The 16,166-nt window shown below is 43.7% G+C and overlaps 1 protein-coding gene across 3 annotated transcripts in view; it reads left to right on the top strand.

Moving 5' to 3' along the window:
* Positions 1–16,166, top strand: part of LOC115180504 (voltage-dependent calcium channel subunit alpha-2/delta-1) — a 184,577-nt gene that overhangs the window by 10,133 nt on the left and 158,278 nt on the right. For all 3 annotated transcript variants that reach the window (XM_029742646.1, XM_029742647.1, XM_029742649.1), the window contains exons 2-3: positions 12,305–12,386; positions 14,297–14,413. In XM_029742646.1, coding sequence (XP_029598506.1) covers positions 12,305–12,386; positions 14,297–14,413 — 199 coding nt within the window. The remainder of the gene's footprint in view (positions 1–12,304; positions 12,387–14,296; positions 14,414–16,166) is intronic.

Below are 16,166 nucleotides of genomic sequence, written 5' to 3' on the forward strand. Positions count from 1 at the left end.
TTAGTCATCCAGTCAGTTATTTAGTCATCCAGTCAGTTATTTAGTCATCCAGTCACTTAGTTAGTCATCCAGTCAGTTATTTAGTCATCCAGTCAGTTAGTTAGTCATCCAGTTAGTCATCCAGTCAGTTATTTAGTCATCCAGTTAGTCATCCAGTCAGTTATTTAGTCATCCAGTCAGTTATTTAGTCATCCAGTCACTTAGTTAGTCATCCAGTCAGTTATTTAGTCATCCAGTCAGTTAGTTAGTCATCCAGTCAGTTATTTAGTCATCCAGTCAGTTATTTAGTCATCCAGTCAGTTAGTTAGTCATCCAGTCAGTTAGTTAGTCATCCAGCCAGTTATTTAGTCATCCAGTCAGTTATTTAGTCATCCAGTCAGTTAGTTAGTCATCCAGTTAGTTAGTTAGTCATCCAGTCAGTTAGTTAGTCATCCAGTCAGTTATTTAGTCATCCAGTCAGTTAGTTAGTCATCCAGTCAGTTAGTTAGTCATCCAGTCAGTTAGTTAGTCATCCAGTCAGTTAGTTAGTCATCCAGTCAGTTATTTAGTCATCCAGTCAGTTAGTTAGTCATCCAGTCAGTTATTTAGTCATCCAGTTAGTCATCCAGTCAGTTATTTAGTCATCCAGTCAGTTATTTAGTCATCCAGTCACTTAGTTAGTCATCCAGTCAGTTATTTAGTCATCCAGTCAGTTAGTTAGTCATCCAGTTAGTCATCCAGTCAGTTATTTAGTCATCCAGTTAGTCATCCAGTCAGTTATTTAGTCATCCAGTCAGTTATTTAGTCATCCAGTCACTTAGTTAGTCATCCAGTCAGTTATTTAGTCATCCAGTCAGTTATTTAGTCATCCAGTTAGTCATCCAGTCAGTTATTTAGTCATCCAGTCAGTTATTTAGTCATCCAGTCAGTTAGTTAGTCATCCAGTCAGTTATTTAGTCATCCAGTCAGTTATTTAGTCATCCAGTCAGTTAGTTAGTCATCCAGTCAGTTAGTTAGTCATCCAGCCAGTTATTTAGTCATCCAGTCAGTTATTTAGTCATCCAGTCAGTTAGTTAGTCATCCAGTTAGTTAGTTAGTCATCCAGTCAGTTAGTTAGTCATCCAGTCAGTTAGTTAGTCATCCAGTTAGTTAGTTAGTCATCCAGTCAGTTAGTTAGTCATCCAGTCAGTTAGTTAGTCATCCAGTCAGTTAGTTAGTCATCCAGTCAGTTATTTAGTCATCCAGTCAGTTAGTTAGTCATCCAGTCAGTTAGTTAGTCATCCAGTCAGTTAGTTAGTCATCCAGTCAGTTAGTTAGTCATCCAGTCAGTTAGTTAGTCATCCAGTCAGTTAGTTAGTCATCCAGTCAGTTAGTTAGTCATCCAGCTAATCCTAGGTTTGTGTCCTGTCCAGAAACACATCCTAGCCCCTAGATCTGATTATGTGAAAAGATTGGATAGGTGTGAGCTATATGGCAAAATATACAGCCAGCCTATCAGGGATAAGCAGAAACTACAACCATACCTATCCAAATCTTTCAGATCTACATTAAATACTGAGGGGATGTGGCTAAGGGTTGTTTCATGATGGGGCCTTGACCTCTTTGTTGATCTGTTTCTACTCTGTGATAGTGCTCAGGAATGATGGGGCTTTTGACTTTGCAATCGATGGAGCTCTCTGCTGGCTAGTGGTGTTTACATGGTGTCAGGTTCTGCCCTGATACAAACAGAAGTAACAAAAGTAAACAAATAGAAAAACAGTACAGCTATGGAATCCAAACATTACATTTGACATTTTAGGCTTGACTGAATGCTGACGCTGTTGGAAGCCCACTTCAGTGTTTTTGTAAAAAGAAAATCGCTGACATTTTTAGAAAAGAGAGAGAGAGGGTTGGGAAAAAATACTTTATTGGTATAGGTGAAGGAAGTCATTTTAAGTTCAGAGGAATCCTTCAAAAGAACCTTTTTCTCAGCAAGGTAGGAAGAAAAGTTGAGACATCTGAACATTTTTTTAAAATATGGGACTGTCAAGTGCAGCCACATGGGAAAAAAATAGTTTAAACCATGACACAGAGCTGGGGGTGGTTGTTTCTTTTGGAATATGCTTTTATTTTTTGATTTACCACTGTTGCAGTACAAATTGAATTTTAAACATATACACTCTTAGAAAAAAGGGTTCTAAAAGGGTTCTTCGACTGCCCCTATAGGAGAACCCTTTTTGGTTCTATGTAGAACCATTTTTGGTTCAAGGTATAACCCTTTTGGGTTCCATGTAGAACCCTCTGAGACAGCCGAAGAACCCTTAAAGGTTCTAGATAGCACTTTTCTTTCTAAGAGTGTAGGAGAATTGTTAAATTCCTTCTGGTGTGTATTCTAAATGATTATCTGGATATTGGAACGTAGCCATTGCTTCAGTTAGTAGCTACATAAAGCCGGATGAAATGGCTGCATCATTTTGAAAAAGAAGCTGGGTGAAATGGAGAGGAGAGAACAGAAATGGCCTCAGTAGTCTAAAGTAACCCGAGGGCTAATCCAGCCAGAGGTCAGACAATGATGCTCTCAGTCTGAGTCAGACAAGCTATTCTGGGCTTCCCACTCTTCTGTAACAGGCTATGGGATTGGACGCTCCGCTCTGTGTTGTGCGTGGTTATTGGCTAAACACGTTATTCTTGGGCAACTTGTTCACTATGGCCCTTGAGCAAGGCACTTAACTCTAATTGGCTCCAGGGGCGTTGTACAACTATGGCTGACCTTGTAAAACAACACATTTCACTGCATCTAAGTGATAATAATGATATATACAGTATACAGTATATATATATTTGTTTTATTGTTCGTTACTCTTAGTGCTGTACTGTAACATATGGTGTTGTGTTTCCAAGTCTTTGAGAGAGGTGAACTGATTTGGGATAGTACTGTTAAATACTATGTTTCTAGGGCACTTGGGGTCAGATCCTACTCTAACATTCAGGGAACATTCAGGGAACAGTCAGGGAACAAACAGTCAGGGAACTCTCTGGGAACACTCAGGGAAACATTTGTCCTATTTTATGCTTCATCACACCCCTGATATAGCACTTCAGTTGATGAGTTACTGTACATAATACAGATCCTTTCAACTCCACACATGCGCGTGCGTGCGTGCACTCACATACACACACAGATTAGGCTAAGAGGGGCACCTTACCCCTTCCCCTTTGAACCCCATTATGTCCTCTGAAGGCCCCTGTGCTCTGGTTTCAATGGTTTCCAATACACACAGGTGACAGCTGGTCTGGGGAGGAGTCTTCTGTTACAGAGAGAGAAAAATATTTGTCTAATCACCAGCTACCCTACAAGGTTAATAGGTTAAATATATGAGAGGCTAATTCTGTGAGGCTAAGATGCAATTGAAAGATTGAATCAAAAGATGAACCAAAAGATCCTCATTGACAGTAGTGGGGAACGCTCCAATGAATTCTCTGAACAATTTAAATATCTTTGTCTTTGTGGTGGGGTGTATTTGGATGGCTTACTGATTTTGTGAAAATGAATAAAAACACTCAAGTTATCATATGTATTTGACAAAATAACTGAATGCCATACTGCACGAAGCAGGACAACACGTCTTAACTGATTCAGTAGTGATCATCTGTCCTGTCCGCATCTATTCCCATGTAGTCATATAAAAAATCACCACCTCTCTGTTTGGAATTCACAGACACGCATTTAAATTGAAATGTCTCGGCAAGAAACCTTGTGGGAGGTCCATGTCATTTCTTTAAAGTGGAGGCTCTCCCTCTGCATATCACATTATATATTCATCCAAAATAAAAACCAGTCCTCTCGCTCCTCGGGCACAACTCCGGCAGTGCACCCATGTTGATCTGCGCTCTGCTCTCTCCACAGAGCAAAACAAACCCAAACATTACATTGTGTAAGAGGAGGATGGCAAGAAAGAGAAAATAAAAAACTGCCGCCGTTTTCTAAATGTGCACAGTCTGTTGTGTAAGTGGGGGATGTTAAGAACACAAGCAGCAAGACAGTGAGAGAAAAGGCTGTAGCGAGTTATGGGTCTCTCTCTTTACACTTGGCTGAGTTTCACAAGGCTCCATTCAGACCCAGCCCCGGAGTGTGCAACTGGCTGTATTGCTCGGCTCTCTCTCTCTGGCTCACCAGCCATTTTGGGTTTTCCCGCCTCAAAGCCCACACCCCCTTCCTCCGTTTCCTCTTCGCTAGGGAGAGTGAGAGGGAGGGATGAGAGGGGGAGGGGGTAGGGCGATGTTATCTCATTTTTCCATGTCCAAGTTTCCATCCTCTCAGAGGCCTTTGTTGAGCTCTTTAAGTGTTGAAACCTCTTTTTTAGACATTACTTCATGGTTTGTCTTTGAGAGAAAAGCATTGCTTTTCCTCCTTTGTGGTAACATTGCACTTTTTACATTATGTGTTGGGGTAGAGCTCGTCTTTTTAAACAATACAAGAACCCTCATTTGTTTAGAGACATAAATAATAATGCTTTTCTTGTCCTTGACTTTAGATGAAGCAAGCTTTTTCGCGATGCTTTTATCACAGGTGTTAGTTCACTGTGTACCAATAGTAATGTGGTGTCATTCTTTAACCAACACTCTGACCTCTGGGTCCTCCATAGCTGCCAGAGGCAACAGGACAGTTACATTATCTTTACTCAGAAACGGGTCCTCCATAGCTGCCAGAGGCTACAGGACAGTTACATTATCTTTACTCAGAAACGGGTTCTCCATAGCTGCCAGAGGCTACAGGACAGTTACATTATCTTTACTCAGAAACGGGTTCTCCATAGCTGCCAGAGGCTACAGGACAGTTACATTATCTTTACTCAGAAACGGGTCCTCCATAGCTGCCAGAGGCTACAGGACAGTTACATTATCTTTACTCAGAAACGGGTTCTCCATAGCTGCCAGAGGCTACAGGACAGTTACATTATCTTTACTCAGAAACGGGTTCTCCATAGCTGCCAGAGGCTACAGGACAGTTACATTATCTTTACTCAGAAACGGTCCCCTCCATGGGACAAGGTTTATTGTTGCTCCCCTCTCCTCATTACCGGCTGCCTCTCCTGTTTCAAACAAGTTATGGGGCTGAACACACACGCACACATAACAAATTGGCTATAGGCTGTTTCGTCTGTCTGTAGTTACTGTACAGTATTGCATACTGTAAGAACTAATCATCGTTTAATCGCGGAGCAGAGTTGGCTTTTGGTTACCTGAGGGAATACGGCATAAAAGCTAGAACATAAGGTCAGTATTCAGGGAAGGATTCCAAATAGTCAGCCCATATGTTCAGTCGTAGAGCCTCATCATAGAGAATATGAAGTCTATTCATTATTTTATAAATGCAGCGTTCTACATGTGAGCTGTTTTCTCTCTGCATCTCCTGTCCAAATGCACACCTATTCTAAGTGCAGCGGCAACACATTTCCATTTTAACAGAGCACCTCATTGCTGAGGGCACCTGTTGCATCTGCCTAGCCTGTTGGATAGGACCAAGGGACATATTTCCAGGACGCACCCTGTTGCACATAGCAGACTAAAGCTGACTACAGACTAGGACCTTGCTGTGACCCCTAGAAGCTATTCCTGCTGCGAGCTAAGGGCTATGAGCAGCGGTCTGTCAGTGGTGCTGGCTCAGTGGTGCTGGCTCAGTGGTGCTGGCTCAGTGGTGCTGGCTCAGCGGCGCTGGCTCAGCGGTGCTGGCTCAAGGGTATGTCATGCACTGATATCTTCATGGAGGGGTTAGGATGAAAGGTGTGTGAGCGTGTGTGTGTGAGCATGTGTTTGTGTGAGCGTGTGTGTGTGAGCGTGAATAAGTGCGCAGCCGTGTGTGTGTGTGTGATCAGAAGCCCCCCAGACAGCTGCTTCTCTGAGCTATATATACAGTACCAGTCAAAGGTTTGCACACACCTACTCATTCCAGGGTTTTTCTTTATTTTGACTATTTTCTACATTGTATAATAATAGTGAAGACATCAAAACTATTAAATAACACCTTGTCACAACACAACTGATTGGCTCAAACACATTTTTAAAAAAGGAAAGAAATTCCACAAATTAACTTTTAACAAGGCCTACCTTTCATTCCAGGTGAGTACCTCATGAAGCTGGTTGAGAGAATGCCAAGCGTGTGCAAAGCTGTCAAGGCAAAGGGTGGCTACTTTGAAGAATCTAAAATAGAAAATATATTTTTATTTGTTTTACACTTTTTTGGTTAAAACATGATTCCATGTGTGTTATTTCTGTCACGCCCTGACCAGGTGAACTCTTCTATTTTGGTCAGGGTGTGGCATTTCTATAGTTTATTTTCTATGTTTTGGTATAGCCTTGCTTTGGGGCGTATTTCTATGTTGGGTGTTGTCGATTCCCAATCAGAGACAGCTGTCGCTAGTTGCCTCTGATTGGGGAATCATATTTAAGTTCCTTTTCCCCCCACGATGTTTGTGGGTTGTTGTCTCTTTTTGTTTGAGCAGTAGCGATACGTTTATTCTCTGTTTTGACCGTGTTATTTCAGTCTGAAATAAATAACATGTGTTCGCTCCCAGCTGCGCCCTGGTCCACTTCTTCCTTCCTGCACGACGATCGTTACAGAACAACCCACCAAACCAGGACCACGCAGCAGAGGAACGAAGAGGAAGGATGGACATGGGCCGAGTTAAGGAGGAGCATTTCCAGGGCGATGGAAGAGTTTAGGGAGACCGAGAGGCATCCCCAAGAATTTTTTAGGGGGGGGCACAAGGGCTGTTTGACGGGGCAGGAGCTGCCCGCCAGTCAACAGTCGTAGGAGCTGCCCGCCAGTCAACAGTCGTCGGAGCTGCCCGCCAGTCAACAGTCGTCGGAGCTGCCCGCCAGTCAACAGTCGTCGGAGCTGCCCGCCAGTCAACAGTCGTCGGAGCTGCCCGCCAGTCAACAGTCGTCGGAGCTGCCCGCCAGTCAACAGTCGTCGGAGCTGCCCGTCAGTCAACAGTCGCCGGAGTGGTCAGACTGCGCTGAACTGCCGGAGTGGTCAGACTGCGCTGAACTGCCGGAGTGGCCAGACTGCGCTGAACTGCCGGAGTGGCCAGACTGCGCTGAACTGCCGGAGTGGCCAGACTGCCCTGAACTGCCGGAGTGGCCAGACTGCCCTGAACTGCCGGAGTGGCCAGACTGCCCTGAACTGCCGGAGTGGCCAGACTGCCCAGACTGTCCCGAGCTGCCAGGCGTCCCCAGTCCAGTCCGGCCCGTCCCTGCTCCCCGCACCAGGTTAGTGGTGCGTGTCCACAGTCCTGTCCGGCCCATCCCTGCTCCCCGCACCAGGTTAGTGGTGCGTGTCCCCAGTCCTGTCCGGCCCATTCCTGCTCCCCGCACCAGGTTAGTGGTGCGTGTCCCCAGTCCAGTCCGGCCCGTCCCTGCTCCCCGCACCAAGCCAGTGGTGCGTGTCCCCAGTCCAGTCCGGCCCGTCCCTGCTCCCCGCACCAGGTTAGTGGTGCGTGTCCCCAGTCCTGTCCGGCCCATTCCTGCTCCCCGCACCAGGTTAGTGGTGCGTGTCCCCAGTCCTGTCCAGCCCATCCCGGCTCCCCGCACCAAGCCGGTGGTGCGTGTCCCCAGTCCAGTCCGGCCCGTCCCTGCTCCCCGCACCAGGTTAGTGGTGCGTGTCCCCAGTCCAGTCCGGCCCGTCCCTGCTCCCCGCACCAGGTTGGTGGTGCGTGTCCCCAGGCCAGTCCGGCCCGTCCCTGCTCCCCGCACCATGTTGGTGGTGCGTGTCCCCGGTCCTGTCCGGCCCGTCCCTGTCCCCCGCACCAGGCCCACGGCGCGTGTCCACAGTCCGGCACGGCCTGTGTCCGGTCCACCGGTGACCAGTCCTGTTCCGGTCGGCGGCTCCGCTCCGGAGCCTGAGCATGCCGCTCCACCGTGGTCCAGTCCGGGCCAGAGGGGTAGGGCTAGGGTGGAGGCAGGGGGAGAAACACGCCCGGGGCCAGAGCCTCCACCGAGGGTGAGGCGCCCACCCGGGTCCCCCCCCTAATAGACTTTAGGTTGGTGCGCCGGGAGTACGCACCGTTGGAGGGGGGGTACTGTCACGCCCTGACCAGGTGAACTCTTCTATTTTGGTCAGGGTGTGGCATTTCTATAGTTTATTTTCTATGTTTTGGTATAGCCTTGCTTTGGGGCGTATTTCTATGTTGGGTTATGTCGATTCCCAATCAGAGACAGCTGTCGCTAGTTGCCTCTGATTGGGGAATCATATTTAAGTTCCTTTTCCCCCCACGATGTTTGTGGGTTGTTGTCTCTTTTTGTTTGAGCAGTAGCGATATGTTTATTCTCTGTTTTGACCGTGTTATTTCAGTCTGAAATAAATAACATGTGTTCGCTCCCAGCTGCGCCTTGGTCCACTTCTTCCTTCATGCACGACGATCGTTACAATTTCATAGTTTTGATGTCTTCACTATTATTCTACAATGTAGAAAATAGTTAAAATAAAGAAAAACCCTTGAATGAGTAGGTGTGTCCAAACATTTGACTGGTTCTGTACGTTTTACAGCACAAGCCCCAGTCACATTGTCACGCCCTGACCTTAGAGATCCTTGTTATTCTCTATGTTTGGTTAGATCAGGGTGTGACACGTGTGGGAAATTCTATGTTTTCTCTTTCTTTGTTTTTGGGCCAGTGTGGTTCCCAATCAGAGGCAGTTGTCTATCGTTGTCCCTGATTGGGAATCATACTTAGGCAGCCTGTTTTCCACCTGAGTTTGTGGGATCTTGTTTTCTGTTTAGCATCTGTGCCTGACAGAACTGTGCGCTTTCGTTTTGTTACTTCGGTATTTTGTTGAAGTGTTTTTGTGAATAAAAGTATCATGAACACTTACCACGCTGCGCCTTGGTCCACTTCTACCACCAACGAGAGCCGCTACACACATTGCAGTGTGGGTTATTAGATAGGATAACATAACACGTATCCAAAGTCAAGGGCTAATGCACTTCTGTATAGTGAAATGGGTTAAACACTCCTGGGAGAAAATTGTTAATTTCCCTTATGACTCCCAGTCCTGCATTTTTAATGGTTATTGACAAGGATTTTTAACACGTTTCTGTGTGTTGGGAGAGAGGGGGGCAAGGTGCGTGCCTGCCTGCGTGTTTTTATTCACGTGTGTGTGTGTGTGTGTGTGTGTGTGAGTTTCTCCCTAGAAGATGAGCCTGTACCACGTCTCACTTGTCAAGTAATAAGATTCATCTAGGTGTTTGACACTTGATGAGTTCGTGGATATGGATTCATACTTCCTCCCCTAACTATGTTGAGGGTTCATGTACTGCTATGGTGTCCTTCAAATCAGGGATGAGTCCCCAAATGGCACCCTATTCTCTATATATTGCACTAGGTTTGACCAGGGCCCATAAGGCTCCCATAGGGCTCTGGTCTAAAGTAGTGCACTATATAGGGAATAGGGTGCCATTTTGGACACAGGCCATGTCTCCTCTGGGTCTGCATTTAGGTGTTTCAAGTAGATGTATTTATTTAGACACACTGCTACCCGCTGTTTGGAAATGTGCACACTCAATCACTGTGTTTACCTGTGGATGGACCATTCACCTACTTCTAGACTATTCCCTACTGCTAGTGTAATGAATGAACCAATGCAGTCCCCAATACCCTCGTCAACCATGCATAGATTTAATCGCTATTGTATGTGACTAGATTCGTGTTCAATAGGGCACGCTGTAGCAAAACGTTTTCAACAGAGGACAAAAATGTGTTCAAAATGACAGCTATGCTGGTTATTCAATGTGTATCAATACATTTGTTTATAACACATTTTGGTCTTATGGTTACATATGGACTTTTTCTCTTCAGAACAATGAAGGAACCACTCACTCTCGCTGTGAACTTGACACACTTTCAATGTTTACTTAATCCATACTGTATACATCGTTGAGCCAATTAACTATTGTTCAGTTTCTGTATAGGGTACAGACAGTTTATTGAGCCAGTTAACTATTGTTCAGTTTCTGTATAGGGTACAGACAGTTTATTGAGCCAGTTAACTATTGTTCAGTTTCTGTATAGGGTACAGACAGTTTATTGAGCCAGTTAACTATTGTTCAGTTTCTGTATAGGGTACAGACAGTTTATTGAGCCAGTTAACTATTGTTCAGTTTCTGTATAGGGTACAGACAGTTTATTGAGCCAGTTAACTATTGTTCAGTTTCTGTATAGGGTACAGACAGTTTATTGAGCCAGTTAACTATTGTTCAGTTTCTGTATAGGGTACAGACAGTTTATTGAGCCAGTTAACTATTGTTCAGTTTCTGTATAGGGTACAGACAGTTTATTGAGCCAGTTAACTATTGTTCAGTTTCTGTATAGGGTACAGACAGTTTATTGAGCCAGTTAACTATTGTTCAGTTTCTGTATAGGGTACAGACAGTTTATTGAGCCAGTTAACTATTGTTCAGTTTCTGTATAGGGTACAGACAGTTTATTGAGCCAGTTAACTATTGTTCAGTTTCTGTATAGGGTACAGACAGTTTATTGAGCCAGTTAACTATTGTTCAGTTTCTGTATAGGGTACAGACAGTTTATTGAGCCAGTTAACTATTGTTCAGTTTCTGTATAGGGTACAGACAGTTTATTGAGCCAGTTAACTATTGTTCAGTTTCTGTATAGGGTACAGACAGTTTATTGAGCCAGTTAACTATTGTTCAGTTTCTGTATAGGGTACAGACAGTTTATTGAGCCAGTTAACTATTGTTCAGTTTCTGTATAGGGTACAGACAGTTTATTGAGCCAGTTAACTATTGTTCAGTTTCTGTATAGGGTAGACAGTTTATTGAGCCAGTTAACTATTGTTCAGTTTCTGTATAGGGTACAGACAGTTTATTGAGCCAGTTAACTATTGTTCAGTTTCTGTATAGGGTACAGACAGTTTATTGAGCCAGTTAACTATTGTTCAGTTTCTGTATAGGGTACAGACAGTTTATTGAGCCAGTTAACTATTGTTCAGTTTCTGTATAGGGTACAGACAGTTTATTGAGCCAGTTAACTATTGTTCAGTTTCTGTATAGGGTACAGACAGTTTATTGAGCCAGTTAACTATTGTTCAGTTTCTGTATAGGGTACAGACAGTTTATTGAGCCAGTTAACTATTGTTCAGTTTCTGTATAGGGTACAGACAGTTTATTGAGCCAGTTAACTATTGTTCAGTTTCTGTATAGGGTAGACAGTTTATTGAGCCAGTTAACTATTGTTCAGTTTCTGTATAGGGTACAGACAGTTTATTGAGCCAGTTAACTATTGTTCAGTTTCTGTATAGGGTACAGACAGTTTATTGAGCCAGTTAACTATTGTTCAGTTTCTGTATAGGGTACAGACAGTTTATTGAGCCAGTTAACTATTGTTCAGTTTCTGTATAGGGTACAGACAGTTTATTGAGCCAGTTAACTATTGTTCAGTTTCTGTATAGGGTACAGACAGTTTATTGAGCCAGTTAACTATTGTTCAGTTTCTGTATAGGGTACAGACAGTTTATTGAGCCAGTTAACTATTGTTCAGTTTCTGTATAGGGTACAGACAGTTTATTTGTATCTCATTAACACAATCAAAATAAAGCATTATGATAGAATGGAGTCGTGCTGTTACTAATTTCTCCCTCTACTGTCCCTGCATACATTACCTACTATCTCACCCCTGTCCTTGTTACCCACTGACAACCATGAATATATAATCTACTCTCTCTATATCTACTCTAATGCACAGTTAATGGGGAGTCAAAACACATATACTCCGGGTAAACATTACTATTTTATAGACCGCTGAATTTATTAGCTACATGGCGAGATATGTTTTGCATAACGTGATAGTCAGCAGTACTGTTACTGCCTGACTCAACTGCTCTGTTAATGTGTCGTCATGTGGAATCTACTGCAAGGTGATTGGCGAATCGAAGTAAGTCAAGACTATTTATGCAGTGAGGCAGAACATTCACAGCTTTGCAGGTAGAAATGTAACATAGAGCTAACTTGATTCCTTATTCTATTTGACAGACATGTATTTCTATCGGATCGTTCTGCACCTTCAGGGTCTTATTTATTAGTGCACATTGAAGAAAAATGTTTCGCAACAGAAAAACAAAAACATTTCTTACTGAACAGTTCAGTAATTTCCTCCCTGTTTCAGTCCATTGTTTTTTGTTTGGTGCACAATTTAATATGATCCTGATAAAAGCAGTTCAGAGATATTGATGTGATTGGATGATAAGTAAAACAATTTGAGCATCGGATTCGATGAGTTACAGGAAGTAAATTAATTTGAATGATTTTGATTGGTGCTTTCATTGTTTCCTCAGGATAAAGGAATGGGTGGAGCAGATGCAGCAGGAGTTGGTCACACTGACGGACACAGCCAGCGGAGTGGAGAACCTCATACAGGTGGGACACACAGGAACACCTTGTAAACATAGGCACACAGACGTGCACAAACGTGCATATACCACACCATCACACTCCTCTCAAACGCACAGGATGCTTGCAACCCCATAGTCACACATCCACAACTCTGGATTTCTGACCCACCATTCAACAATCAATATACACACACGCACATGCACACACACACACGTGCGCACACACACGTGCACACACACATGCGCACACATACTCCTGACCTCTCCTGTTTGATGTGTGTCACATCCAATACAATGATGGTTGTCACAACAGATCCGGACTTTACAAAGTGCCATCTCATTAGTGATGTGTGGGACATCTGTTTACAGTATTCTGCTAGGGGAATTTCCACACTCAAGGACTATCAGTGTCAACTCCAAACACCACATCCCTATCCATTTCCCTAACAAGCGTACATGATATGGACAGTTAGGAGGAGCTGTTACTCTGTGTGCATCCCAAATGGCACCCTATTCCCTATGTAAGGGGCTCTGGTCATAAGTAGTGCACTATATGGGGAATAGGGTGCCTTTTGGGACACATCCCTTGTGTTGATTGCTATAACCCTATGACACCTCTCCTCCTCTTGCCTAGCCAGGCCTGATATGGAGCCTCTGTAATTATGTCTAGTTTAAATGTCACATGCACAAGTACAGTGAAAATGTCTTTCTTGCAAACCTATAGCCCAACAATGCAATAATCAATAACAATGTATAACTAGAAAACAAAAAAAATAAGAAATAATTAAGAAATATGAAATGCACAATAATCATCACAGTAATTGTCAATGTACGTCAGATTCCTTTTGGATGACATTTTTCAGCCACACGCACATGCATGCCGTCCCAGGGACAACACACAGGCATGATTTCCCTTGAGCAACACAGTATTCTCAGGACAATACCCATAACAGACACCATATCAGGGCTTGTCAGGGCTGCCATCACAGACATTTAGAAGAAAAGAAACAGCAGACATCTTTACCATGACGGTGTTATACCACGTTTGGAGCTAATTTCCTGTCGCAGGCATCATTTGATGCTCATGGGGTGAGGGAAAATAGCTAGACTATATGACCTAATCTGGACCCTATAGCCTATATATAGATAGAGAGTGGTATTATATCAATGGTCAACTGTTGCAGTAGAATAAATGTAGGTTTCCTTCATTGAGACCTCTTGCAGCATGGCTGCTTTGTTTACCACACAGGGGAGGGGATTGTATTTGCTTGTAAGCAGAAAGAGCATGTGGAGAATAACCATCAGTATCATTACTCATGGACAAGCAGAAACACATAGCACAGCCCCGCAGAGGTTAGCTAAGTAAACACACACTTCGATACACAGACGTAGACACACATGCACACACACACACTCACTCACTCACTCACACTACAGGCCTGTGGTTTTAATGTCGGACCTAGAAAGCCCCTCCGGCTGCTAAATAATTGTCTGTTTGGCATTTCTGATGTTTTATTGTTTAATTCCTCTTGCTGAAACATATTCCATATTCAGTAAATGGTGTTTGTCGTTGTGCTCCAATGTTGCATAATGTTGCTTGATTTACACTGGCATTCACACAGCGGTGACGTCATGAAAGGTCAGTTGAGATTGGCTTATGTATTGCAGAAAAGTTTACTATGACCATGACGCGTAATCCTAAATCTGACACATTTACATACATTTGGATTATTGTGTTCATTGTCCCTGCAAATAAAGGTAATCAAGTACATTTTTTGTGACTATCCTCATAGGTACAATTCTCAGATACACAATGTCAATATTTTATCAAAGTATCTCTCTCTCCTGGTTGGTCCAGTGTCACCTTTGACCCTTGTTTCTCTCTCTTGATTGCTTCACTGTCACTTTTGACCATCTGTCTCCTGATTGGTGCAGATCTTCCAGAGCCACAGGAAGTACTTCAGTGTGGGGTCCAACGATGCCAGCCAGCTGGTGGCTAATGCAGCTGGGAACATCGAGAATCTCCTGGCCAACCGTTCTCGTGCTCTCAAGGTGAGTACCAGTTCATATCAGTCCACACACACACACACACACACACACACACACACACACACACACACACACACACACACACACACACACAGATGCAGACAAAGTCACACACATGCACACGCACGCACGCACATACAGGCATACAGTTCATGTACATGCATATGGAAGTTGTGTGAGCGCACACACACACACACACCTTAACACTAAGAAAGGAGCGTATGAAACTCATCTCCTGGAGGGCTGCAGTGTGTAGGCAGGTTTTTGTTTCTCACTCGCACTTGATTCATCGCATCATTTCACAGATTGGCTTGATTTCACTGATTGGATAAATTGGTCCCTTTCAAAATGAAAGACTGACCAACAGCAGTAGCCCATAATTGAGTACATTCTCAGTATGTTTCAACTGGATTAAATGTGTGTGGAAATCTTTATAGCTCTGAGACTTCAATAGACCGTGTTAGAAAAGGCAAATTGATGATATCGGAAATGATGACTAAGAATGTAAGCTATTTGTTGTTGAATTAGGTTAGTGATAGGGTTAGGGCGAAAGAGGGTCAAATCCCATTTGTGGTTAACAAATATCATACTGCCATCTTTTCCTTTATGACTAGACAATGTCAGACTCAAAGTTGTCCTCGCTGTGTCCTTATGCCCTCTGTATAATACCTATCCCCATCCAGATAACTTTCTCCTACCACCACTTGTGTAAAGTCAATTAAAGTCCCCAGGCATTGTGTCTCTCGATCAATCAGGATCGATCTGGCTTGGGCCAGAATCCAATTAAGTCTGTGGGTTGCCGTGGTAGCGGGTGTTAATTACCCTGTCAGTCATCAGCTCGTTTGTTTTTCTTACATCACAATAATTGCAGTCAGGTTTTAATGAGATATTTGTTTCTCATTGTGATAAAAATACAATGCTGACACACACTGTTAGACACACACACACACACACACACACTGCTGATAGATTAGGTAATGGGGTAGATGGATAGAGATGTAATGCAACATTTGTTCTGAGCTCTGATAAACACCATCTGTCAGGTTTCACCTGCACGCGTCACAGAGGATGTTCAGTTCTGAATGTTTAACTCTTCACTGGACGTGTGGATTAAGGGAGGGAAGGGGAGAGAAGGGGGAGACTGGTGTGTGGAAGAAGAAGAGAGGAATGGAGAAAGAGAGGGATGGAGGATGGGAGAGATGGTTGGAGAAAAGGAGAGGGGGATGGAGGGAGAGAAAGGGGGGATGGCTGAAGGTACTTTGACGAGAAGACATTATTAATAAACACATGCAGCTGATTTAATTTTTTTAACCTCTATTTAAGCAAGTGAGTCGGTTAAGAACAAATTCTTATTTATAATGATGTTCCTGGTAAGTGTCGAGGGGCAGGTTGGGCAATGAACAACAGCCAGTGGAGTGTTAACATGGAGGCTTAATGAGCAGACTGACCTGCCTGTGGCCCTCAGGGTAATGAGGCGGAACTGAATCTGCTTATAGTGATAAACAGAGAGATAGACCAGACTGTAGACAGAGAGATAGACCAGACTGTAGATAGAAAGATAGACCTGACTGTAGATAGAGAGATAGACCTGACTGTAGATAGAGAGATAGACCTGACTGTAGATAGAGATATAGACCTGACTGTAGACAGATAGAGAGATAGACCTGAATGTAGACAGATAGAGAGATAGACCTGACTGTAGACAGATAGAGAGATAGACCTGACTGTAGACAGATAGAGAGATAGACCTGACTGT

Source organism: Salmo trutta, chromosome 40, assembly GCF_901001165.1.
Source record: "Salmo trutta chromosome 40, fSalTru1.1, whole genome shotgun sequence".
Lineage (NCBI taxonomy): Eukaryota > Metazoa > Chordata > Actinopteri > Salmoniformes > Salmonidae > Salmo > Salmo trutta.